This window comes from Lutra lutra, chromosome 1 (genome assembly GCF_902655055.1).
Source record: "Lutra lutra chromosome 1, mLutLut1.2, whole genome shotgun sequence".
In the NCBI taxonomy this organism is placed as follows: Eukaryota; Metazoa; Chordata; class Mammalia; order Carnivora; family Mustelidae; genus Lutra; species Lutra lutra.
Genome location: NC_062278.1, coordinates 8,902,639 through 8,930,026, shown reverse-complemented (window position 1 = coordinate 8,930,026; position 27,388 = coordinate 8,902,639). Strand labels below are relative to the sequence as shown.

The 27,388-nt window shown below is 40.5% G+C and overlaps 1 protein-coding gene and 1 long non-coding RNA gene across 2 annotated transcripts in view; one reads left to right on the top strand and one right to left on the bottom strand.

Moving 5' to 3' along the window:
• Window positions 1-2,741: 2,741 nt before the first annotated feature.
• On the bottom strand, window positions 2,742-6,762 carry LOC125094693 (uncharacterized). The gene is made up of 2 exons (XR_007125659.1): window positions 6,402-6,762; window positions 2,742-2,978 (listed from the first exon to the last, which is right to left on the bottom strand). It is a non-coding gene; the product is annotated as an uncharacterized LOC125094693 (long non-coding RNA).
• A 116-nt stretch (window positions 6,763-6,878) lies between these two features.
• Window positions 6,879-27,388, top strand: part of MORC3 (MORC family CW-type zinc finger 3) — a 43,735-nt gene continuing 23,225 nt past the window's right edge. Inside the window, exons 1-8 of the mRNA XM_047720108.1 lie at window positions 6,879-7,059; window positions 17,293-17,365; window positions 19,479-19,611; window positions 20,958-21,172; window positions 21,949-22,096; window positions 23,812-23,959; window positions 26,536-26,664; window positions 27,080-27,199. Of these exons, the coding sequence (XP_047576064.1) occupies window positions 7,021-7,059; window positions 17,293-17,365; window positions 19,479-19,611; window positions 20,958-21,172; window positions 21,949-22,096; window positions 23,812-23,959; window positions 26,536-26,664; window positions 27,080-27,199 (1,005 nt within the window). The 5' untranslated portion in view covers window positions 6,879-7,020. The remainder of the gene's footprint in view (window positions 7,060-17,292; window positions 17,366-19,478; window positions 19,612-20,957; window positions 21,173-21,948; window positions 22,097-23,811; window positions 23,960-26,535; window positions 26,665-27,079; window positions 27,200-27,388) is intronic.

Genomic DNA, 27,388 nt, shown 5'->3' with positions numbered 1-27,388 from the left:
AGAGAGAGGAGGAAGCAGGCTCCCCGAGAGAGCAGAGAGCCCGATGCGGGGCTTGATCCCAGGACTCCGAGATCATGACCTGAGCTGAAGGCAGCGGCTTAACCCACTGAGCCACCCAGGCGCCCTACAGTACAATTCTTAACACAAAAACAAAAATACTGTGAGTTTAAAGTGAAGGCATGGGAGACAGCTGGGGTTCTCTCTTATGTAATGAACAAACAACTGTCTCAATCTGGGTTTCCCCCCACAAAGTCAACCAGAAGCAGATGGGAGGTGGAAAATTAAGAAGATTGCCCTTTAACATTTTGGCTCTAAAAGAAGTCACTTAACATGTTACCCTAAATTGAGACCCTAAATCGGGAACTGGAGGCCTCGCCTCTCTTCTGTCTCCTCCAATCGCTCAGCGTTTCTCATCTCTTGCATTTCTATCATGTTCCAACTGCTTGATACTATCTCTTCTTCTTTCAACCAACAAGTCCGGCCTAAGTCGCTTATTTAACAAATATGCGGGGGCCAGTCTTTGACACCCAGACTCCTCAGTCTTGCTCCTTTCCACAGGTCCTCATGCACAGTGAGCAGTGAGGCACTTTGTCACAGGGAGGCCCTAGTAAAGTGAGAACTGATGACATACCCATCGCCAGCTGCAAGACCAGAGCCCCTTGTGTGGAAGACACAGAGCCCGTATCTTCAGTTCCTTTGGGGTCTGGCATATATAAGCGGCCTGAGATAACTAAATGAAAAACATAAAAGTTTGATTTTCTGAAAAAGATGATGCTGGAGGAGGAAGAAAGGCCAGTAAACCCAAGTTTGAGTGAAGTAATTTCTGGACTAGACAGCTGGGGGCTCAGGAAACACTGGGTTTTTGGCCCCACACCCAGACCCTCAGTCGCTCCAGTACCCACCTTCCTGAGGCTCATGCTGTCTCACTGACCACCTGCCATTGGCGCGTGAGGATGCTGGGGTTGGCTTGCTTTCCCCACTCTTCCCCGCAGGTCTTTGAACTGCCTCATTCCGTACAGTCAGCCCAACCCACCCAAAAAACGTGTGAAGACTGTGTTTTCTGTCTTCACCGGGCTTGTCCTCCATTCTCACTGGACCCTTGACAACAAAACACCACTGTATTCTCTGGAGGGTGAACACTTGAGCCTGGGCACTACCGAGCTGTATGGAGAGAGCTCCTTGTGTGTTAAAGAGGCCATCTTAACTAATAAGCATGCAATTGTCTATTCTTCCATGGTTCCCTTGTAATTGTTTTATGTTTGTTTCCGATTCTAAGCCAGGTTAACAATCTAATTGTCACAGAATCTAAATCCTTCAGGAAACAGACAAATTGCTATGATTGAGAGAGGTGGAGCTTGTGGCTAATTGAAGTGCATAATCAACCTAAAGCTAATCAAACTTAATGAAAAGTTAATATATACAAATCAAGGGGTGCCTGGCTGGCTCACTCAGTAGAGCATGTGACTCTTGATCTTGAGGTTGTGGGTTCAAGCCCCACATTGGATGTAGAGATTACTTAAAAATGGAATCTTATATATTTTTATCTAAATATGCACGTAAGACAGTTTCTTGAGATCAACATCTCTATATCTATCTACCTATCTAAATGACCAGTTATGAGATAGATGAAATCCCACTTAAAAAAACGATAATAAAATATTCAGGGGAAAAAACTTCATAAGAACTCCTTAGAATTTCCAAAGGAGTAAAGAAGACTTGGAGTGAAAGGAAAGGCTTACTAGGTCTTGAAGGGGAAGGTCCAACACCATCAAGTTGTGAATTCTAAATTAATCTGTAAATGTAATGCAACCCCCCAGAAGCAACACTTAGATTTTTTTGAACTAGGAAAACGCATTCTAAAATTTATATGGAAAAAATAGGCAAAAGTAGCCAGAAATTTTCTGAAAAAGAGGAGAACTAAATTGAGTAGATCTTGAAACATATTGTAACACCAAATAATTGGTATCAGTGCAGAAATGAACAGCAGATTAATAGAACAAAACAGAAAGCCCTTCAGTGGACACAATGCGAGGAAGAATTTAGTATATAATAAAAGTGACACTTCAAATCAATAGGGGGAAAGAAAGGTGGCTTATTTGATGAATGGTATAGAGATAACTGGGTAACCAACAGAAAAAAAATAAATTCCAAACAGATCAAAGATTGAAAGCATGGAAAAACCATAAAAATACTAGAAGAAATCAAGAGAAGACGTCTATATAAGCCAAGAATGGAGATGATCTTTCTTAGACGAATATAAATTCCAGAAGTCATAAGAGAAAGTTCAATAATTTTAACTATATACATTATCTTCTAAAATTCTGCTTAACAAAAATCATGAGCAAAGTAAAATACAAATGGCAGACTGAGAAAAATATTTGAGACTCCTATCACAAAGGGTTAATTTCTCCAATACTCAAAGAACTATCAAGAGAAAAAGAATAGTAAAATGGGCAAAAAGTATGAACAGGGAGTTCTACACACATGAAAAAACAACTGGTTTTAACACATGTAAAAAGGTGCCCAATTTACAAAAGGCCTTACACTATGAGGGAAAGATTAAAATTGCTCTGAAACATTTTTCACTGACCATTTCAGCAGATACTAGTAATAGGGGAAATAGGATCCTTTCTACATTGCTGTAAGAAATATAAATTGCTACAAGCTCTGTGGAGGAAATTTGGCTATCAAAGTTTCTATCAAAACTATGAATGGATGTATCTTTTGACTCAACAGTTCTACTTTAAGGAATTTATTTGATATACATACATATGTGTAAAATGATTTAAGTTTTTCATTGTCATCTTATTGATAATAACAAAAGTGTAGACACAATCTGTGCCCACCAGCAGAAGATTGGCTGAAGACGTTTCAGTGCATCAATAAAATGGAATGTTATTGGGGTGCCTGGCTGGCTCAGTAGAGCACGTGACTCGATCTCGTCATGAGTTTGAGACCCACATTGGGCATAGAGATTACTTTAAAAAAAAAAAAAAAAAAAAAAGGAAAGTTAGGAGGTTGCAAAATGACGTGAGGAAGCTCTTTATGTGGTTATGGAAAGAGCTCCATGATACACTGTTTACACTGTTGTACATAAAACTCAAGATGCATAACAGCATAAGTTGGTAAAAACAACCAGATTTCACGTTGTGTTGATTTAGATGAGGTGGAGGTTTTGTTTATGTGGCTAATATTCCAACCCTTGTATGGACTTTAAAAAATTTCTTTCCCTGCCTCAGTCCATTTGGGCTGCTATAACAAAAATACCATAGGTTGGGTGGCTTACAACAAACTCTTGGTTTGGGCTGAGGTCATACTCTCTCTCTCTCTCTCAAATAAATGAATAAATCCTTTTGAACAAATCACCTCAAGTCAGCTTTGACTTTTTTAAAATAAAGATTTCCATGCAAGCTTGGGTTTGTCTGATACACACCAGAGGGGTGTTTAGTTTCTTGTAAAATCCCCTTTTATACCAACCTGGTGTGAGCTTAGCCTATACGTTTGCCTCAAATTTTTTTCGATATGAGTAAGCCCTGAGGACGTAGAATTCCACAGTGTGCTCAGTTTTGTGAAAAAAAAAGGGGGAGGGAGCAAAGAATTGATGTTTAGGTAGTACTTGCTTGTATATATGAATATATTGTCTATGCCTTTTGTTGCCCTAACAAACTGTCACAAACTTAGTGGCTTAAAACAATAGAAATTGCTTCTCTTCCAGTTCTGGAGGCCAGATGTCTGAAGTAAGTTTCACTGGGCTGAAGTTGTCTCCTCTGTAGACTCTGGGGTCTCTAGAATGGAGTTTCCTGATCTTTTCTGGCTTCTAAAACTGCATTCTTTGGCTCAAGTCCCTTTCTATATTTCCAGAACCAACAGCATAACATCTTCAAGTCTCTCTCTGCTGCAGAGGTCAAATAATGTGACCCCCATCTCCCTCTGCCTTTGTTTCATAAAAACAGTTGGGATTGCATCTGGGGCCCATCCACAAAATCCAGGCTGATCTCGTCTCAAAATGAAAGTAATTTGCTTAATAGCTAATAAGTGAAGAAGCCGGATGTAGCCCTAGACTGACATTGCATTATACTATTAAAATTCTATTTTGATTTTCACAAAGCTGTAGCAGAGACTCATCAAATCGATTTCACAACTCACAAATGGGCCACAATTTAACAAACACAGCCTTGAGATCATAAGTTTTCTATTTTATTCACCACTGCACCCTTAGAGCCCTGATATTGACAGACAGGAAGAAAGCTCTCAATAAAGAGTTGATGAGAAAGCTTCTTACCTAACAATCTTAACGCTGGAGGAAACCAAGAAATTATCCAGTCCAGGGCATTACAATTGGTATTAACTAGCACTTTGACTTAGGTGATTTCACATTATGTCATTGGCCCAATGGTGAGTCACAAAAGTGACAACAAAACATTTTTTTTAAAGTTTTATTTATTTCCTTGAGACAGAGCAAGAGCAATAGCTAGAGAGGAAAAGGGAGAAGCAGACTCCCCGCTGAGCAAAGAGCGGGATGTGGGGCTTGATCCCAGGACCCTGAGGTTATGACCTGAGCTGAAGGCAGATGCATAACCTACTGAGCCACCCAGGCACCCCTAAACATTTTCTCATTCATGTAGCTCTTCCTCGAATTATGATGGAGTTACCTTCCAATAGACCCATCACAAGCTGAAAATATTTTAAGTTGAAAATGCATTTAGGGTGCCTGGGTGGCTCTGTGGGTTGGGCCTCTACCTTCGGCTCAGGTCATGATCTCAGGGTCCTGGGATCAGTCCCACATTGGGCTCTCTGCTCAGCAAGGAGCCTGCTTCCCCCTCTCTCTCTGCCTGCCTCTCTGCCTACCTGTGATCTCTCTCTGTGTGTGAAATGGATGGATAAAATTAAAAAAAAAAAAAAAAAGAAAGAAAGAAAATGCATTTAATACAACATACTGAACATCATAGCTTAGCGTAGCATCACCTTAAATGTGCTCAGAACACTTACGTTAGCCCACAGTCCAACAAAATTATCTAATGCAAAGCCTGTATTTTGTGTAATTTATTAAATACCATCTGAAAGTGAAAACCAGATTGTTTGAGTGCCATGGTTCTAAGTGTATATAGGTTGTTTATTCTGATAGCATGGCTGATTGGGAACTACAGCTTACTGCTACCCAGCAACACGAGAGAGGATCATACCGGATATCGCCAGCCCAGTGTAAATTTTAAAAATAAAATAAAAACCGCCAGTTATTTTACTAGCAAAAATGGGCTTACTCAAGAATAAAAGAGAACTGTAATCGGGGACAAACAAGTTGCAGCAAAATCCAGAGTCAAGTCCAGGGAATAAGGGGGAGGTAACCTTTCTTAAGGAGAGAAGGAGTAGGTTGGGAAGGCTGTTATAAACTAAAAAGTCCACTGCGGTAAATTGGGAATTCAAAGTGCAGTGGCTTCTTGGCTGAGGTGTTTCAGGGTTGTAAGAGACAAGGTAAGTGCTTTCTCTTTCCCCCAGAGATATTAAAGTAGTACCAAGGTCAAGTCCAGGTAAGGTCAAGTCCATCTCTTCCTGTTGGGTCTGCAATTGGTCAAACTGGTAGGGCAGGAGAGGCCACCCTGTGGAAACTCCAACTCCACTTTAGTGAGATTTCCGTTTATTAATTTTCACACCAGCAAAAGAGCAAAATCCAAAATTCTACGTACAGCTTTTTTAAAAAAAGATTTTATTTATTTATTCAAAAGAGAGTGTGCAGATTGAGAGAGAGAGAGAGAGCGCGCACACCGAGCTGGGGTTGGGTAACGGAGGGAGAAAGAGAAGCAGGCTCCCCACTGAACAGGGAGCCCAATGCTGGGCTTCATCCCAGAACCCCGAGATAATGACCTGAGCGAAAAGCAGACTCTTAACTGACTGAGCCACCCAGGTGCCCTCAATTACAGTTTCTACTGAATGCGTATCATTTCCACACCATGGTAAAGTTGACAAATGCTAAGTAGAACTGTAGCAAGTGGCGCGACAATCTGTATTGGAAATAATATTTAGTATATAGTAAGCCTGAACTAATAATGTATACCACATTGTTTATACGTTCTGGTGAAGAGATTCGGGGTAAATTTCATGTCATGTATTTCCGTATTATCGGAATTTTTACCAAAAAAATGTATTACAGTAAAAAAAGCAACAGGTGGGGGAGTGGGTGGGAAAAATGGGTTAACTCGGTTTTGTTTTTTTTTTTTTTTTCTTTAGTTAAAAACATTAAATGAATGAAAAACAAGTGTTGGAGACCTGACATGTACTTATACCTCCCAAAAATCAGGACAAAGAGATAAAAGGAAACGCTAAAAGCAAAAAACCTAAATGGATATTTAAAGAACCCTTTCCACCCTTTCTTTACCTACAGTGTGGAAGAGCCCTAGACTTACTCGTTTCTAGATCCTACTCACGTAGCCCAAGACCCGGCGCAAAGTCGACACTGAGTCAGTGTGCATGAGCGAAAGGGCTCTCTTCACCAGGCCGAAGGATGGTAACTTCCAGGGCAAATCCAAAACGCACCAAGTCTACGTCTCGTTAACACGGCTTCAAATCACACGGACACAGGCGGGAACCGGATGGCTTCTTTCAGCGCAATTCACGTCCAGCCGCGTCAGGCGCCTCGAGCTCACCTCTCCCGGCCCCAGCGCACAAGGTCACCTACCCCTCTGGGCCCCAGCGGTCGGCGTGACAGACCTCAAACCCCAGACCCTCAACTTCCCAGGCCCAGTTAATACCGCCCGCGGCCCTTTCGCGCCCGCCACTCTCACGCATGCGCCCTTGCCCTAGCAGGGCCCAGCGCTTCGAGCCCAGCTCCCCCCGGCTTCAACCAGCCTGGCGCTTTACTTTCCCCACACTCTTACAACTGTGTCTGAGGCGGAAGTGGATGGGCGGGGCAGTCGTTCGCCCCGCCCCGGAAGTGGGCGGGCCTCAGCGGGCCCCACAGTCGTCCCGGCCGCCTCCCAGTCGGGTTGCGGCCGAGGCCGGTCCTGGCTTTGTAGCTCGCTCAAGATGGCGGCGCAGCCACCCAGCGGGATCCGCCTCAGCGCGGTGAGCAGCCGCGAGGGGTGGAGCGGGCCGTGTCCCAGGAGGGCGGGCAGGCGGGCAAGCGAGGGGGGGCCGGCAGTGGGCGGTGGCGACTCGTCGGCGCGGCGGCTGGGGCCGCGGCGGGGCCGGGGGAGGGGGCGGCCATCTCGCTCCCGTCGGCGGAGCGACTCGGCGGCGGACAGGGCCGGGCGGTGCGGGTCGGGCTGCGCGGGCCGGGCTGCGTTCCGTTTCCTCCGCGCTGGGTTTCTGTTTTGCCCCCCGCGGCTTTGGGGCGGGCCGGGGCTGCGGCCCCTCCTCCCGGCTCCCTCCTGGCTGCCTAGCAGCTGTCGTTCGAGGGCGAGGCCTCAGTGGCAGCACCACCCGTCTGTCGGACCGCGGGGGCCCCTGACCCTTCCCAGCCTGCGGGCCGGCGGGGCGCCCGGGAGCGGTAGGGGGAGGGACCGGGAGCGGCAGTCCGCGGCCAGAAATGCCAGGCGGCCTTGACCTCTAGGCGGTGGGACGGGGTGAAGCGAGCCGGGACGGGTCTTCCTGATTCGTTCACATTCCTGCCGCTTCCCTCCAGTTAAGCCCTCGGGCCCAGATCACCAAGTCACTGGGTTCTCCCGTTTTCTCTGGCCTCTCCGTCGTATCTGTTTCGGGGCGTTCTTGGAAACCCTCCAGCATTTCTTGTATCTATGAGTCCTGAGTCGTAGGGAGCGGTCACACACAAGAATGAAATTTCACCTCCTAAAATGTGGGCGTGGCTTTCCTGATTATCCTCAGAAAGTTGGTGTTGTGCAGAAGTGTACCTCTTTTGAGGTTGGTGACTCTTGCCAGAGAATGGCTACCGTAGTCTCGTTAAATTTAACGATCGAGTGGTAATACTGTTGCTTTAAAAATGATGCATTGCCCTCTGACTTCTTTCGTTTAATCATTCTTACCCACACCGGGTATCGTTGGACTTTAACAGTTTTTCGGTATGATGAATGTAAAGTGTGTTTGGGTTTATTTTGCATTTCCTTAAAAGTTATTCACATTTAACTTATAAAAAAAACACCAATTGTATCCTTTGCCCATTTTTGTATTTTCTCTTAAAGAGATTTTTATTGATCGTTAAGTGTTCTTTACTTATACTGAATGAAGGTCCTTTGGTTACATAACTGGCCTGTTGAATGAGATAATATTTAGTAGTTTGAATATAGAGAACAACTTTATTCTTTCTTACCACTGGGTTTAAATATTGTTTGCCTCTCTTCGACGCTTGGGTGAATCTGGGCATATGTAAGTAAGGCTTTCCAGTTAGCCTCAGGTATTGTAAAGTCTGTCCTCATGTAATTTAAAATATCTTATTCAACTTAATGCCCAGACCTTCTCCCTCTCAGATTGGGCCACGTTCTGCACCAGAATCCTGTAGTGGGGAAAAGGAGTGAACTGGTTTTGTCCTGTTTCTGCACTCGGATTCTCTTCTCATTTCCCTGGCCCCTCCAGTGTTGCTGTCTTAAGTTCTCCAAGACTGAGGTGATAAAGGGAGCAAACGTAAGAGTCAAAACCGTGTTAAGAGACCCGTATTGTGGGGCACCTGGGTGGCTCAGTGGGTTAAAGCCTCTGCCTTCAACTCAGGTCATGATCCCATCGGGCTCTCTGGGCAGCAGGGAGCCTGCTTCCCCTTCTCTCTCTCTGCCTGCCTCTCTGCCCATTTGTGATCTCTGTCTGTCAAATAAATAAATAAAATCTTTAAAAAAAAAAAAAAAGACCGGTATTGTTAGCTGGCTTTCTGGGTGAAGCAGCTGTCCATGTACTAAATATTCCTTTTGTGGGTAATATGGGCTGTTTGGAACCTCACTGACGGAAATCTCCCATCTGCAGCTTCTGGACTGTATCTCCACCCATCTATTTGCTTTAGGGCAGGAATTGGCAAACTACGGCTTATGGGCCAAATCCAGCCTGCCACCTGTTTTGGTATGGCCCATAAGCTAAGAAGGTTTTTTGTTTTTTTTGTTTTTTTTTTTTTAAGATTTTATTTATTTATTTGACAGAGAGAAATCACAAGTAGGCAGAGAGGCAGGCAGAGAGAGAGGAGGAAGCAGGCTCCCTGCTGAGCAGAAAGCCCGATGTGGGGCTCGAACCCAGGACCTGGGATCATGACCTGAGCCGAAGGCAGCGGCTTAACCCACTGAGCCACCCAGGCGCCCTGTTTTTTTTTTTTTTTTAAGATTTTATTTATTTGACAGAGATCACAAGTAGGCAGAGAGGCAGGCAGAGAGAGAGGAGGAAGCAGGCTCCCCGTGGAGCAGAGAGCCCGATGCAGGGCCCGATCCCAGGACTCTGGGATCATGACCTGAGCTGAAGGCAGCAGCTTTAACCCACTGAACCACCCAAGCGCCCCAAGAGTGATTCTTAAACATGATTCTTAAGCAGTTGGAAAAAATCAAAAGAGTATTTTGCAACATAGGAAAATTATGTGACATACACATTTCAGTTTCCATAAATTTCATTTGAATACAGCTATGCTCACTGTTTGGGTGTAGCTATCAAATGCTTTCATTAGTAGTCTAGGAATTAATGAGTTTATGCATTTGTCAAAAGTCAAAGATCCTGACATAAGGGGTGAACCATAATCATGTATGCATGTTTTAATTTAGGAGGGCAAGAGATCCAACAACAGAATGCAGAATGACAGAAACATTTTTGCTTTTTGCTATCCTATCTCTAAGTTAAAATGCTGCTACCGTTTTGTTGTTTTCCAGTAGTCCTGCTGTGGATTTAACTGACACGTGCATATTCTTTTCACACCCTCCCATCCTTCCAATGCATTTATCTTTTTTGTTGAATTACTGTATGATTTCTCACTCTTATCATTATTCACAAGTGAGCCAACCAGAACTATGATTGCATTTTCTTTGTTGTACAGCTTTTTGTCTTTCTGAGGTTAATAATTGTATTTTATTTGCTTATATTTGCTCTTTTATCCAAACTTTCACAGAACTGGAAAATCTTTTCCAGATGTGCTCAAGCACACCCAATATTTTGTCAGTTTTGTTGGCTTACTTGTGTTTTGGGGACTTCCCTTTATCATCTTTCTGGAAATTTCCTTCCCCTCTTGTGTCTCCATCCCACATATTCCTCTTTTGGAGTTTACTCCCTTGGCAGGTGCAGTAGACGAGTGACTGAGAGCATGGGCTCTGGAGCCCACCTGCCTGGGTTCAAATCCTGACTGACAAATGGATAAGTAACCTTGGCAAATTATTTACTCTCTCTGTGTCTGAGTTTCTAATCTGAAGGATGGGCAGGCACCTCAAAGGGTGGTTTTAAACATTAAAGGAGCAAATACATATAAAAGGTTTGTGCATGCAGTAAGTGCCCAGGAATTATTTGCTGTTTTTGTTCCTGGTAGTGTGGACCACATCCATCCTTCCAAAAACAGGTATAGCTTCTGAGAGCAGAGTACACGGGAAGAAAAAAATTTTGTGTCATTTCTTAGAAATATGTTTATGTTACTGTTGTTTGCCCTAGATATATCATTTAGCTGGATTTGTCATTCTAAATTAAGAATGACTTCTCTTAGAAATTTAAAAGCATGCTTTACTGTAGTAGAGTCCTATGTATTGTACTGGGCACTTAGGCTGGAAATTCAAGTTCTTAATAATCTGGTAATTTTTCTCATTTATTTGACATATTTCTTCCCTCTGTTTCTCAGTTTTCTTTTGTCTCCTGTTTTCCTACTTGTTTCTTTCTTTTCTGTGAGATTTCCTCCATTTGTTCTCCTTTCTCTTATTATTTATTTAACCATTATAATTAATAATTATATTGATTATATATAACATATGTTTTTTAAAAGATCTATTTATTTATTTGAGAGAGAGCGAGCGTGTGCACACAGCAGGGAGAAGGGGGAGAGGGAGGGAGAGAATCTGAAGCAGACTCAGAAATTAGGACTTGAGTAGAAACCAGGAGTCAGACACTTAACTGTCTGCACACCCGGGTGCCCCTCTGAATGTGTTTTTAAGATCTTCCTTGGACAGGGGTGCCTGGCTGACTGAGTCAATGGAGTGTGTTACTGTTGATCTCAGAGTTGTGAGTTAAAGCCCCACACTGGGTATGGAGCCTACTTACTATATATATATACATACACACACACACTCTCTCTCTCTCTCTCTCGATCAAGCAATCATCTCCCCTAGACAAATATTTGTTATCACTGGGCATATTGATCACAGCATTTTTGAAGTTTTCTTTTGCTTGCTGCATGCTGGTGCTTTCTTTGTTCCTTTTTCTTTGTGTTTCTGACTTACAATTTTATAGTCTCAAATGTCTGGAGATGGTTAACCTGCTTACTTTTCCAAGTAAGACGCACAGCTGACTGGACATACCTGAGTAGAGCTTCAGTGTTGGGTGATGAGAAAGGTAGTAATCAGTTATGTTTTGTTGGGGGCACTCTATGTCGGTATTTGTAAGAGCCTAAAGAATGGAAGCATGGAAGTGTTTGAAAATAAAATAGGCTTGTTTAAGGTTACATAAAAATTTGTGATGAGCACTGGATGTTGTGTGGAAGTGATGAATCACTGTATTGTGCACCTGAAAATAATATTACCCAGTATGCTTACTAATTGGAATTTAAATAAAAGCTTCAAAAAATAACTTAAAAAATTTTTAAGTAATTCTTAAAAAGTGGGAACAACAAAAATAAGATGCTATCCAGAAAGGCCTGGCATAACTGTAAAAGGAGCAGATGGAACTTTTGGAAATCATTCGGTTTTCCAGAGAGGAATTCTGCATCTAGTCTCTTGCCATGGCATATATAATTCTGGCTCCTAGCTCTCCTGAAAGCTCAGCTGGGAAAAGGAAATGGGAGTATCACGTTGTTCAGTTTGCTGACTTGGTATTTATCTCTTTGTTATTGTAGTAAAATACACTTAACATAAAATTTACCATCTTGACCATTTTTAAGTATTTAAGTCAGTACTATTAAATACATTCACTTTGTTGTACAGTCTGCAGAACTCTTTTCATCTTGCAAAACTAAAACTCTATACCTATTAACAAATAATTCTCCATTCTCCCTTCGCATAGCCCCTAGCAGCCACCATTCTACTTTCTGTGAATTTGACCACTGTAGGTATCTCATGTAAGTGTAATCATGAATTATTTGTCATTTTGTGACTGGCTTATTTCACTTAGCATAATGTTCTCAGGGTGGTTCATCCAGTTGTAGCATATGTCAAGGGATCTTTTCCTTCCGAGGCGGAATACTGTTCCCTTGTATGAATATACCACATTTTGTTTTTCCATTCATTGATGGATATTTATGTGGCTTCCACCTTTTGGGTATTGTGCATAATGCTCCTATGAACAGGGCTGTACGAATAATCTCTTCAAGATCCTGCTTCCATTTCTTCTCAGTATGTACCCAGCAGTGGAATTGCTGGATCATATAGCAGTTCTATGTTTAATTTTATAGTACCATGCTAGTAAGTATGAGATGGTATCTTATTGTGGTTTTGTTTGTATATCCCTAGTGATTAGTGATGTTGAGCATCTTGTGTTAGTGGCCATTTGTATAGAGTCCTTGGAGAAATAGCCAAGTCCTTTGCCTACTATTTAATTAGGTTTTTCGTCTTTTTGTTGATGTGTGTAGGAGTTCTTTATGTGTTCTGGATATTAACCTCTTAACAGATACTTGATTTGCAGATTTTTTTTTCTATTCTGTAGATTGCTTTTTCATTCTGTTGATTGTATCCTTTATTTTTTAAAACGATTGTATTTGTTTATTCATTTATTTATTTGAGAGAGAGAGTGAGGAGTAGGGTGGGGGGTGGTGGGCAGAGAGAAGGAGAAACAGACTCCGTACTGAGCAGGGAGTCTCGTTCTGACTCATGACTTGATCCAGGGATCCTGGGATCATGACCTGAGCCAAAAGCAGATGACCAGCTGACTGAGCCACCCAGGCATCCCAGTTGTATCCTTTAATGTGTAGAAGTTTTAAATTTTGATGCAGTCCAATTGATTTTGTTTTGTTTCCTGTACTTTTGGTGTCATATCCAAGAAATAATTGCCAAATCCAGTGTCACGAAACTTTCCCCCTATGCTTTCTTCTAAGAGTTTTAAAAGCTTTAATTTTTTATGTTAGATCTTTGATCCATTTTAAGGTGTCCTTTTTTTTTTTTTCTCTATATGGTGTGGGGTGAGAGTCCAACTCGAGTCTTTTACATATGGATACCATGGATATCTAGCTTTCCCAGCACTATTTATTGAAGAGACTGTCTTTTTCTTTTTGAATGGTCTTTACACCCTGTGGAAAATCATTTGGCCATATATGTGAGGGTTTATTTCTGGGCTGTTTGCTGACCTGCTTTTAATCCACCTGTTGTCGTTGTCCCTGAGCCTGCCACCATCACTTTCTTCCAAGAACAGACCTCCAGTTTTCTGCTGCTTGCTTAGCATCGTTGCAGGGTGAGAGAAGAAACGGGGGAGGAGGGGATCTTTCCCGCTTCTCTAAAGACTTTGAAGCTCTCTTGTTTTCCTACAACCTCTAGAACCTTTGACTTTGGAGGCACAAAAATCTAATTCCTAAGGCTTTGTGGAGTTCTGCCAGGGTTCCTGGTCTGCTGCTTGTCGTTTCCCATCCTCTTTATAGTTTCCGACTCAGCTCTTTACAGGCTGTTGAATGAGTTGTCATATCTGTGCTTTCCAACTTCCAAGCTACTGACTACCTTACCTACTATTATCCATCACTTCTCTGATTGCTTTTGTTCTGGTTTATTCTCCCCCCCTCCCCGCCCCCATTAAAAAGCAGTTTCAGGGGGCGCCTGGGTGGCTCAGTGGGTTAAGCCTCTGCCTTCGGCTCAGGTCATGATCCCAGGGTCCTGGGATCGAGCCCCGGATTGGGCTCTCTGCTCAGTGGGGAGCCTCTTCCCCCCCCCCCCCCACTGCCTGCCTCTCTGCCTACTTGTGATCTCTGTCTGTCAAATTAATAAATAAAAAAATCTTTGAAAAAAATATAAAACAATAAAAGGATAGTGGAACACAAAATAAAGTCAGGTTTAAAAAAAAATAAAAAAGCAGTTTCAGGCTGGAGCACAGGTGAACACTCCCATATGTTCAGGCTTCCGAAAAAGTTTTACATTTATCTGGTTTTTTAAATGTGTGACTGTTGATTCTAAAAGTTATATTCTTTTTAAAAAATATATTATTTATTTATTTGGCAGACAGAGATTACAAGTAGGCAGAGAGGCAGGCAGAGAGAGAGGAGGAAGCAGGCTCCCTGCTGAGCGGAGGGCCCAATGCGGGGCTTTATCCGGGGACCCTGGGATCATGACCTGAGCCTAAGGCAGAAGCTCAACCCACTGAGCCACCCAGGCGCCCCTAAAAGTTGTATTAATTCTTTAAAAAATCTGTGTAGTCTTCAGAGCATCTCTTTGGCGGTGGGAAGTGACGTCTAATACTATTGAATCTTGTTTGCTAACATTTTCTCCTGGTGGATTGTTCCCTTAAATGATTTTTCCCTTAGTTTAGATTTTGTGCTCAAATAGTCTCCTAAATAATGACCTAAGGGAGTCCTATGCGGTCTGGTTGAGGCTGTGATCTCCATAGTGTTTCTGCAAGTTATATAAATTGATACAACTTAACCCAAGTGAAGGCATGCCCTTTTTTACAGAGCTTCTTGTTACGCTTTTTTTTTTTTTTTTTTTTTTTTTTAAGGCATCTAGACCAAAACAGACTAACTTCCCGTTAGACAGGTTCCTGTTGCCCCCAGCTTCTTATTGAGGTTGAGAAGGGGCAGTTACTTCCAAATCTCCTATCCCTGAGTCACCATTAAAACCAAAACCTTTAAAAAAAACAAAACAGCAGCAGCAAAACAAACCTTTGTATTCCATTTAAGCACCTCACCCATTGCATCCTTTATCTTCAAATCTAGTTTTTGTAGTTAATTCTTTCTTTACTCAAAGCCTTTAAAGATTTTCCTTTTTAAAATATTTTTAAGATTACTTATTTATTTGAGAGAGCACGGGCGAGAGAGAAAGAAAGCACACAGGACTGGGGTGAGGGGCAGAGAGGGAGAAGCAGACTCCCTGCTGAGCAGGGAGACTGATGCTGCTCCTTTCTGGAACTCTGGGTTCATAATCTGAGCTGAAGGCAGATGCTGACTTCAACTGATGTTGAAGTCAGGCCTCCTCTTCCTTAATTTTTATTTTTTTATGAGCTCAATTGTTCCTTTAAGGAATACTAAAAAGCACACACACACAGTGCTTATTATGTTCTGGTTGGTCTTCTAAGCATTTACAAATATTAACTCATTTAATATTCTTAATACCCTGGTAAACTGATATGCTTATCATCCTCATTTTTATAGATGACAGAACTTGAGGCACTGAGGTTAAGCTTCTTGCTCAAGGTCACACACCTGGTTAAACATACTGTGCTTCGCATGTATGTGTTTGTGTGTCTGTCTATGTGTCTGTGTGTCTATGTATTACTGCTTTGGCCAGTCAAAGGTGTTTGTTTCCCTCCACAGCTAGTGGCATGTTCTAGAGATGAGAATTCAGAATAGTCGAAAAAGCCACTGTTTACCATTCAGTTATTTCTTACTGATGCCTTCTTTGCTTTGCTCTCCCTGGGTTCTTACTCAGGAACAGTGTGTACCATGTCAATTTGGAATTGATATACAGGATGAAGACATTAAATGAAAATTGATATTCCCACCAGCACATTCTGCCAATACATCTAAAATTCAAAATACCCCATTCCAGTTCCAGATTTCACAGCTAACAGAAATGCATAAAATAGAGCAAAGGCAGATATTCTAAGGGTGTCTTCTTTGGTAGCCAGAAGTTTCACACTCCAAAGCCATGCCTCCATTGTAAAATTTGTAACAGGCGAGGAGTATGCCATTCTATAAATGGTAGCATGATAATTATGCAAAGGCAGGAAGCTGGGACATAAAGAGCCTCCCGATGGCTGACCCCTGGCACCGTCTCAGGTAGATTAATTTGAGAAAAGCCTCTTGTACAAGATGAAGATCTGGAAATTGGTTTTTATTTAAAAAACTTTGTAACGTATGCTGTAGAAAGGCTGAATTACTTCCTATTTATTACATGAATGTGTGCCATACTCCAGTTAGAAGACTGCTCTTCTACGAATTTCATTTCTCACATGTGCATTTCAGTCTAATGGTGAATGAATGCTTGGGAATTGTCTAAAACCAAATGTGGACAGAGAAAAAACAGACCTCTTTCTGACACCTTGTGGCGGCAACTGAGCACTACAAACACAGTTGGTTTCATTTGTGATCTCGTCACATATCCAGGGCTCGTCACATTAAATACTTAAAAGTGCCTCCTCTCTTTTTTTCCTTAAATATAAGATAATCTGTTAAAAATGAACACAAAATCCCCATTGCATGAAAATTGTCTTTAATGGAAATTTTCAAGCCTCAGCCTTTGAAGGCTACTTGGACATTTTTATGCATTTGATATCTATACTCGGAAATTTAGGGAGTTCCCTATAGCATGAGGTTGATTGGCATAGTCATTCATACTGTATAACTATGAATAAAATCAGACCTAAAATCCCTGGCTTTAAACTTTTATTTGACATTATGTAATGGGTTGATAGATGTATATTACTCCATTGCGAAGGTTTAATTACAATGAACTTGGAGTAAATAATATAAAAAATATCAAATACTGACGTTCCATGAGACCACTAGAAAAGCCTTTTGATTAATAAGTGAAGCTACATTTATTAAGCCTAATGCGCTCAGGAAAAAACACCCCCTTGGCAAAAATCTTAGTTGTGTCTCACAGTAATTTTGAGGTAGGCCTTGCAGGCTGGGTAACTTTCTGACTGGGTAGTTTGTAATATGGCTTTGGATTGGTGGACCCAAGGAGGCAAGGTTTTGAAGCAGGTGTTGATGAGTAAACTATTTAGTTGATGAGCACAGCCTTCTAAGAACCTTACCTTCGAGGTGGTTTCTTCCCGGTATATCCTGAAGCAAGCTGCTATTATTTTTGCTTGGTCTCAGTGTTGTTTATTTTATTTTTTACTATTTTTATTTCTTTTAAAGATTTTAAAGTAATGTCCACACCCAACATGGGGCTTAAACTCACAACCCCGAGATCAAGAGTCGCAGGCTCTACCGACTGAGCCAGCCAGGTGCCCCGGTGTTGTTTTTTTAATACAGGGACAGAAAATTATATTGGTTTCAGTTCTTAAAAGTAAGAATTGAATTAATTTATGTGAATCATTGGTTTGTTTCAGCTTTGCCCGAAGTTTTTACATACAAATTCTACTAGTCACACTTGGCCATTCAGTGCAGTTGCTGAATTAATAGGTATGTAAAATTGACATTTCATGTATAATCTGTTGCTTGCAGTCGAAGTTTTAAAAAACTTTCAATTGAAAAATAATATGCATATGAGCTGTTTAATAAAACAGATGTATTTTGAATGATACCATCGGTAAAGTTTATCTAGCATAACAGCTATTCAAGTAGATGTCAAATTAATTACACTCAACCTTCTCTGTACTATTATTTTGCCAAATTCACAAAACGTTTATGTTGAAAATAATTTTATTCTGATTATAAAAGAAATTGATCTATTGTAAAAATGGGAATTGTGTTTTGTTTTTAAAGATTTTATTTATTTGACAGGCAGAGAGGCAGGCGGGGGTGGGAGCGGGGGTGGGGGGAAGCAGGCTCCCCGCCAAGCAGAGAGCCCAATGCAGGGCTCGATCCCAGGACCCTAAGATCATGACCTGAGCTGAAGGCAGAGGCTTTAACCCACTGAGCCACCCAGGCGCCCAGGAATTGTGTTTTTTAATAGTTGAAAAGTACGTATGACAGACGGTTTTTTTTTTTCCTGATGTTAGCAAGTAGGGAGATTAATGTTACATTAGATTTGTGATAATACATTTTTGTTTCCTTTGATAGAATGATTAGATATAGAATTGTGTTTTAATAGTGTTTCAGTGAACATGAGAAGAGGCAAAGTTTTGATCAGATTTGCATAATGGGTCATGATTTTTTTCCCTCTGGCATGTGAATTTTTTTTTATAAAGACTTATTTGAGAGAGAGCAGGGGGAGGGGCAGAGAGAGAGGAAGTGGACTCCCCACTGAGCGCCAAGCCAGAGGTAGATTTGAAGGCCAGGACTCAAGATCTTGACCTGAGCCAAGAGTCAGTCTCTTAACTGACTGAGGCGCCCAAGCGCCCCTGATTTTTTTTTTTTTTTTTAAGCTTGTGTTTGAGAAACACGTAATAAAGGAAAGTATATTCTTGGGAATTCTTAGAAATACTTTAGATTCTTTGTCAAGAAAGGGTTCTATCTTAGATAGAGAAAAAAAGAGAAAAAAAAGAAGAAACTTTTGAGCACCCTTCTTTTCTTTGGCATAGTTAGATTTTCCAAAGTCTCCCAGCTAATATGTGCTGTTCAGCTGGTTTTTTAAAAACCCGTAAGTGGATGTAAGACTGCGGCTCTTCAGAGACATTCTTGTTTTGTGGCAACCCAGAGGAGCCACCCAAGCTGGGATTGTTCATTCAGGTATAGTTATTGTCTGGTTTTGGGGTAGAGCAGCTGAAAGTCATGGTGCTCTTTGTGCTCTATCAAATTTAAGTGAAACATCACTTTCCCAGAAGTGGTTGATTAAAAAGATGATTTTAATTCTAGACTGCCTTATGGAAGGATAGTTTGAGAACCATTGTTTATGTTTAATCATAAAGACTTCAAAATATACCTCAGCAAGTATTTTTAGTCAGTTAAGGATATTCAAGTAGAACTTAATTCACAATCTGATGTTATTTGCTGCTTCTTGACATTTTTTTCATTTTTTGTAGTTTTTTTTAATGTGTTCCTTCCTACTTATCTATTCTGAGACAAACAAGGAAGCTAAACAAGAGTGTTACATGGGGATCTGTACAGAGATCATAGAAATGTAAAAGCCACCAGAAACTTTGGTTAGATTGGAAAGGGCCACAATTTGAAGAACTGTGTAGAAGGTAAACCTTCATGTGTGTATCCAGCTTAGCAGAGAACAGGACTGCTTTCTCGTATATTCAGTAACTGCATTGCATGCCCTAGGTGTCAGCTTGTGTGTAGTGCTAGTTGACACTCAGTTCCCAGTTTCTCTCTCTCCATAGCCAGGCTGGTTCTTTGAGAAAACCTCCCTGTCTTGATCATCTCCTTGATACAGTCACTCTTCTTGTTTGTAGTTTTTCAGTGTAGTGGGCACCAGTGTGACAAATGGAGGGCTTTGGAAAGGGCTAATTCTGTAACGGTCAGTGAATGATATATATAGCAAGATACAGTTTAATTTCAAGTTTTCAAGTCTTAGGGGTGCCTAAACATTTCATTTTTAAAAAAATATGTTGCTTGTTAAAGGATTGTACTGAACTAATTAACTCTTTAAAATGCAAAATCAAAATTTCTCAAAACTTTTGTTTCCCAGATAATGCTTATGATCCTGATGTGAATGCTAAACAGATATGGATTGACAAAACAGTGATAAATGACCATATATGCTTGACATTCACTGATAATGGGAATGGTATGACTTCAGATAAGTTACATAAAATGCTAAGGTATGTAGAAGTGTCACATTTCTTTCTTTTTCTTTTTCTTTTTTCTTTTCTTTTTTTAATTTTATTTGAGAGAGAGAGAGCCTGAGCAGGATGAAGGACAGAGGGAGAGGGAGAGGCAGGCTTCCCACTGAGCAGGGAGCCCTACATGGGGCTTGGACCTGAGTCAAAGGCAGCTGCTTAACTGACTGAGCCACCTAGGGGCCCCAAAAGTGTCACATTTCTTATTCTTTTTTTTTTTTTTTTTTTTTTTAAGGTTTTGTTTATTATTTGACAGAGAGAGATAGCTAGAGAGGAAACACAAGCAGGGGGAGTGGGAGAGGGAGAGGCAGGCTTCCTGCTGAGCAGGGAGCCGAATGCAGGACTGGATCCCAGGACCCTGGGATCATGACCTGAGCCAAAGGCAGAGGCTTAATGACTGAGCCACCCAGGTGCCCAAAAGTGTCACATTTCTTAAAAACATTGCTTTTACCCAGTTCAGGGGTTTCATGTGTCATACTTATTGCCCATACTTTCTGTTTTTTAAACATGATATGCCATACCCGCAACCCACTCTGTTCCCTTCCTTAAGTCTTCCCCATTTCCTACTGTTGTGTGATTATTGGACAATCCCTGCCATTCTCACCCCCTCCTGTGTGACTTACCTAAAATTCCACCATTCCTTTAGAGTCTTAGTGCACTGGTAGCAGTTATTTATACCCTAGTGTTAATTGGCTCTAACCAGTATCTCCAGTAAAATGCCACTTTTGGTGGGGAGTCATTTTAAAGGGATTCAGAGGATAAGGAAGGAAGCAAGATAAAATAGTTATAAAGCCTCTAGTGTCACAGAATAGGAAGTCAGTATGAAGCCAAATGTGCCTGAGAAGGAAACCAAGGTACCTTGTGTAGATACAGAGTAGAGAAAATGTGGCAGCAGAGCCCTTTGTACTCTCCCTTAAATACTTGTTATTCTGCCAGAAACTTGATGCCGTTAGTAATCATACTATAGTAGGCTTGCTGAGATCGAGGGAGTTCACATGTAGAAGAAATTTCATGGGTGAAATCTCAAGGGTCCCAGGGTCCCAAATGAGAACTTAGTCGTTTTGTCAGGGCGTGCCAGGCAATGGGCTCCTGTTCTAGAGTGTCATTCTCATACCCTACAATGCAGATTTAGTTTTCATTTCAGAAATGGGGAAACACGTCAAAATAGGTTAGAAGTGATATGCCTAAGATTATGTAACTAGAGAGGATGAAGCTAACATTTATACCCAGGCTTTTTACTTGGTATTATAATTTTTGAACTTAAAAAAAATGAAGATTATACATATTTTAAAAATCTCTCTCTCTCTCTCTTTTTTTTTCCTTTTTAGCTTTGGCTTCAGTGACAAAGTCACCATGAATGGTCATGTCCCAGTTGGATTGTATGGGAATGGCTTCAAGTCAGGTTCTATGCGTTTGGGTAGAGATGCAATTGTGTTTACCAAAAATGGAGAAAGCATGAGCGTGGGCTTCTTGTCTCAGACCTACTTGGAAGTCATAAAAGCAGAACATGTTGTTGTCCCAATAGTGGCGTTCAACAAACACCATATCCTTTTGATTTTCAAATAGAAACTGTGGAGAAACTCTGAAGAAATACTCTGAACCATTCCATCCTTTTGCGTTTCTCCAGATTCTCATTTTTTAATCAGTTTCCATGATAGCTCTTGTTCCTACCCATTGTCTCTTACATCTGTGGCTAAGCCTTTATCCCTTTCTTCTGTTGGAATTGTGCCATGGAAACCCTTAACGTAAGGTGGTCGCTTTCTGTGTTCAGCTCCCTGTAGCTCTCCCCTTTATTTCAGTTGTATTATGTCTAAAAAGATGTGTGGTCTGCTTTGAAATTTTTCCTAAGCCCATGAAAAGCAACGTATCTTTAGGAAAACAGCTTCTGTGTTTTTTATAAACACATTCAGATATTAAGAACCATTAAATTAGGAATCATAATAAACTTATACTTCATCTTCCTTGGTGTTTATCTGAAATCAAACTGCAGTTTTAAAACTAAGAAATTAGGGGCACCTGGGTGGCTCAGTGGGTTAAGCCGCTGCCTTCGGCTCGGGTCATGATCTCAGGGTCCTGGGATCGAGTCCCACATCGGGCTCTCTGCTCAGCAAGAAGCCTGCTTCCCTCTCTCTCTCTCTCTCTGCCTTCCTCTCCATCTACTTGTGATCTCTCTCTGTCAAATAAATAAATAAAATCTATAAAAAAAATAAATAAAACTAAGAAATTAATTTAGGAAAAAGTTATCTGTTACTGTTTAAGTTTCCATATTGCAATCATAAGAAGTATGTTGTTGGTCTAAGTCTTTAACTTAAGATATACGACAGATGATAAATTTAGCAGAATCAAAAGCAAGCCTTGCAGCAATTCTGGAACATTCTCTGTTTTCTACGGAACAGAAATTACTGGCGGAACTTGATGCTATTATGGGCAAAAAGGGGACGAGGATCATCATTTGGAACCTTAGAAGGTAAATGTGGAACTCAGCGAGTGGTTTCTCATTTGGGAAGGAAATTGCTTGTGCAGGAATGGTCTTATTACATTTATCCATTGTCACAAGGAGTAGAAATATATTGGAAGGTACTCAATTTTTGGCATAGGTAACAATTTGTCTTTTCCAAGAGTGTTTTATTGATGCCACTTTGGCTCCAGTTCGAGATAATTTCATATTATTAAAACTAAATTTCCTAGCCCTGCCATTCAGTATCTGTAGAGCTCAGTTCTCACTTTCTGTTATTCTACCCCTCCTCAAAAAGAAAAGGGAAGAAAACATCCCAGCTAATAAGCCCTAACTTGTGTAAGTTAGGAAGAGAAATCTTTATCGGGTACTTGAAGCTAAGCATAATGTAACAACTAGTGAGAAAAGTAAAGTAGATGAGACCTCTGTATTGCTAAAGATTGCAGTCCTTTATCCCTGTGAAGATAAAATCATTTGCAAATAAGGTTTTTTAAAAACTTAGGATAAATGTATAATACTGAGATATTTAGACACATGGAATGATAGGAATATAGCACAAATTGAGTGGTAAGCCTAAAATACTTCAAATCTTTTCTGATCTATGTTCCCTTTTTTTCCTTGCTTTGCTGCCACGCCCCTCCCATCCTCACTCCCCTCTTTTTTAAATTTACCTTTTTTATTTTGATATATCTGTAGATTTGTATGCACAAATCTCATGCATCGTTTATTCAGTTTCCCCCAGTGGCAGCATCTTGCAAAACTGTAGCACAGTAGTGTTGATATCGACATTGACAGAGTCAAGAGACAGGACATTTTCATCACCCGTGATCCCTCGTGTTGGCCTTTTATATCCATACCTCCTCCTTCCTAATCCCTCACCACCTCTAACGTCATCTCCATTTCTGTAACTTCAGCATTTTTTTTTTTTAAGATTTTATTTATTTATTTGACAGAGAGAGATCACAAGCAGGCAGAGAGGCAGGTAGAGAGAGAGGAGGAAGCAGGCTCCCCGCCAAGCAGAGAGCCCGATGCGGGGCTCGATCCCAGGACCCTGAGATCATGACCTGAGCCGAAGGCAGCGGCTTAACCCACCGAGCCACCCAGGCGCCCCTAACTTCAGCATTTTAAGAATGTTATATGAATAGAATCCTACAGTGTGAAAGCTTTTGGGATTGGCTTTTTTCATTCATAGTATTTCTCTGGAGATTCATCTGGGTTCCTATGTGTGTCAGCAGTTTGCTTCCTTGTCCTTGCTGAGTAGTATTGTATGGATGGACCATCGTGTGTTTAACCATTCACCAGTTAAAGCACATCTGGATTTTTATCATTTTGAGTTACTGCAAATGAAGCTGTAAATATTTGTGTACAGGTTTTTCTGGAAATAAAATCTTCTCTTTTTCTAAGATAAATGCCCAAGAGTGTAATTGCTGGGTCATATGGTAGTTGCCTGTTTGGGTTTTTTTTTTTTTTTTTTTTTTTTTTTTTTTTGGCCTGTTTGGTTTTTTAAAGAATGTTTTTCACAGTGGCTCTACCATTTGACTTCCCGCCAACAATGTGTGAATGTATACAGTTTTTCTGCATCTTCCTGGATTTTTCTTTTGTTTTTCCCTTCCTTGCTTTTGTCTCTCCCCTCCCCAACCAGGATGGGTAAGTGTTTTGTTTTGTTAATGATTTGCTTATCTTCTGTGAAGTTATAATTTCGCTCTTTCAAAAAATTGTTTTTGTAGCTACAAAAATGCAACAGAGTTTGATTTTGATAAGGATAAATATGACATCAGAATTCCTGAAGATTTAGATGAGACAACAGGGAAGAAAGGGTACAAGAAGCAAGAGAGGATGGACCAAATTGCTCCTGAGAGTGACTATTCCCTCAGGGTATGTATTCAGCTCTCTTTCTGGACACAAGAATATCATCAAACAATGGAAATTTTGTTACCCATTTGTGTTTATAAAGGCTATAAGTGATCTCTAAGTAAAAGTATCTCAGACAGGAACCAATTTACATGAACTTTACATGAGCACACTGATGGTTTTATTTGCTCAGAAAACAGTTTTTTTAATTGTAAATTCATCAGGTCTAACAGCACTTGTAGTTTTTCACTGTGTGGTTAGCTTATTTGCATTAGGAATACTAGAATCAGTATGTCTTACAGTAGCCATATTGATTAATTCAGGAAAAAACACCAAATTCAGTGTTTCTCTTCTTTTTTTAATTTAAAATATTTTAGAACACATCTTAATTTACATCCTAAAGCAAATAAGTTATAGACTAGAAATCACATTAATACAGTTTTGTGATAAATATCTTTGACATTTAATCTTAGAAATAAATGTTTTTAAGAGTAAGGAAATGAATACTGTTTAAAATGTTGATAGGATAATAAGAATATTGTTTCTTAGTCACTATGATAAGACATATAATACTAACTTCCCTTTATTTTTTGTGCTGAGATGATTCCATAACCCCAGGCTGAGGATACTTTCAACATTTACACATTTACAACTTTCTAAGACCCTAGCAGTTATATACCCCAAAACATTATAGAAGTATGTTCCTAGTTGTTAAGAAAAATCTTGCTCAATTATGAAACAGTCCAGGTGTGGTCAGAGCAGGTGGTGTGGATTTCGTATACTGTGAAATAAAATGCTTTAAAATATCATTAAAAAATTTTATAAGTGACAAAACACCACTAATTTTGTAATCAGGAATCAGGAAATAAAGAGAAATGGTTCAGTTTCAGTTTTGTGTTGAACCTTTCATCTGTCCTTGTGTTACTCAATTCATTTCTTTATATGATGGCTTGGAGGCAGGCATAGAACTGCATTTTTTTTTTTTTTAAGATTTTATTTATTTATTTATTTGACAGAGCGAGAGATCACAAGTAGGCAGAGAGGTAGGCATAGAGAGAGAGGGAAGCAGGCTCCCTGCCAAGCAGAGAGCCCGCTGGGGGACTCCATCCCAGGACCGAGACCATGACCTGAGCTGAAGGCAGAGGCTTAACCCACTGAGCCACCCAGGCGCCCCAAACTGCATATTTTTTTTAACATGTTCTAGGATACAGACTTTGGTCAAGATTGTAAAGTACCTAAACTTACTTACTTATTTTCTTTCTCTTTCTTTCTTTCTTTCTTTTTCTTTCTTTCTTTCTTTCTTTCTTTCTTTCTTTCTTTCTTTCTTTCTTTCTTTCTTTTTAAAGATTTTATTTATTTATTTGACAGAGAGATCACAAGCAGGCAGAGAGGCAGGCAGAGAGAGAGGAGGAAGCAGGCTCCCTGCTGAGCAGAGAGCCCGATGCGGGGCTCCATCCCAGGACTCTGAGATCATGACCCGAGCCGAAGGCAGCGGCTTAACCCACTGAGCCACCCAGGCGCCCCTCTTTTTTCTTTTTTTAAAGATTTATTTATTTTAGGGGGCGCATCTGTGAGCAGGGGGAAAGGCAGAGGGAGAGAGGGGAAAGGGAAAGAGGAGGGTGGAAATCTCAAGCAGACTCCCGCTGAGAACAGAGATGATGCAGGCCTCAGTTCTAGGACCCTGAGATTATGACCTGAGCCAAAATCAAGAGACAGCTGCTTAATTGACTAAGCTACCCAGGCATTCCCGTATTTAAACGTTCATACTAAGAATTGAAAACACAGGGATGTCTGGGTGGCTCAGTGGGTTAAGCCTCTGCCTTTGGCTCAGGTCATGATTTCAGGGTCCTGGGATCGAGCCCTGCATTGGGCTCTCTGCTCAGCGGGGAGCCTGCTTCTCCCTCTCTCTCTGCCTACTTGTGATCTCTCTCTCTGTCAAATAAATAAATAAAATGTTAAAAAGAAAAAAAGAATTGAAAACACATTTAGATTAGTGCTGACTATTACAGTTCGATTTTTCAGAAATTCTAAGTTGATCTGCTTGGCTTAAGTGTTGGTGTATTATGTATGATATTTTCCTTTTCAGGTGTACAGTAGACCTTTTTGTCTATTTTTGATTTTGCTTGTTATTTTTGCCTAAATAAAATTTATCATTACTTTTAAACTGTGATAGTAATATATTTACTTGACAGAAGAGTTAGAAAATACGGTCTTGTTTTGTACATATGTACATTTTTTTAAAAATTAAAATGAGAGTGCTTGCTTTGGCAGCATATATACTAAAAAACAGTAAAATGAGATATCACATATGCTGTTCTGTAAATTTTTTAAAAAGTTTTATTTGTAATATATTTATATAGGTGAATAGATTGTTTTCTGCAAACCATTTTTCTAGCTATAGTATACTGAGTTTATTTTTAAAGAAAGCAATCAAATGTTAACTAATTACAGCTTTTTAATAGTCTATATTTTTGAAGAGTTCGTGGGTCCTTTATCAAAGCGAAGTGGCAGGTTTCTTTTTAAATACACTTACCAGTAATATTGAACAAATACGTAGGTAATTATTTGGAAAGGACAGATATCCTTTTGTGTCTTTACAGGCTTACTGCAGTATATTATACCTAAAGCCAAGAATGCAGATCATCTTACGTGGACAGAAAGTGAAGACACAGCTGGTCTCAAAGAGTCTTGCCTACATTGAACGTGATGTTTATCGACCCAAATTTTTAGTATCCTTTCTTTTCTTTTCTTTTTTAAAAGATTTATTTATTTATTTGTCCGGTACGGGGTTGGCGGGGGTGGGGGGGAGACATGAACAGGAGGAGAAGCAGGCAGAGGGACAGGCTCCCTGCTGAGCAAGCAGCCCAGTGCAGGACTCGATCCCAGGACCCTGGGATCATGAGCTAAGGTGAAGGCAGATGCTTAACCAACTGAGCCACCCAGGTGTCCTTTATTTTCCTTTTTATGATGCTGTATGAAGATATTTTCTTCCCCCACCCCGTTCTCCTTCTATCCTGATACGGAGTCTAATCCTCTCCAGCATTGTCTTTTTTTGTACACTTTTAGATTCATTAAAAAATGACTTGGAAAGGATGATTTGAGGGGAGTGAGGTAGTGTGTTCAGAATTTTCCTTAATATTTAAGACTAAAACAGTGAGAATTACTTTTGGATTCAACTGCAGAAATAAAGACCATTATGGGATAATGATGTATCACAGAAATAGACTCATCAAAGCTTATGAAAAAGTTGGATGTCAGTTAAGGGTAAGCTTTATATCTGAAATGCTTTTATATCTTTTATAGAAGTTAAAATATCATGTTGGGTCAAACGTGAAATAATAAGCTTTGCTTAATAACTTTTTTAGATGCCAGTGTGTTTAATAATGTTGGGATGGTACTTGAACTTAAAATACTTTTATATTAATTTCCCATTTGGTCCAGATAATCTTATGA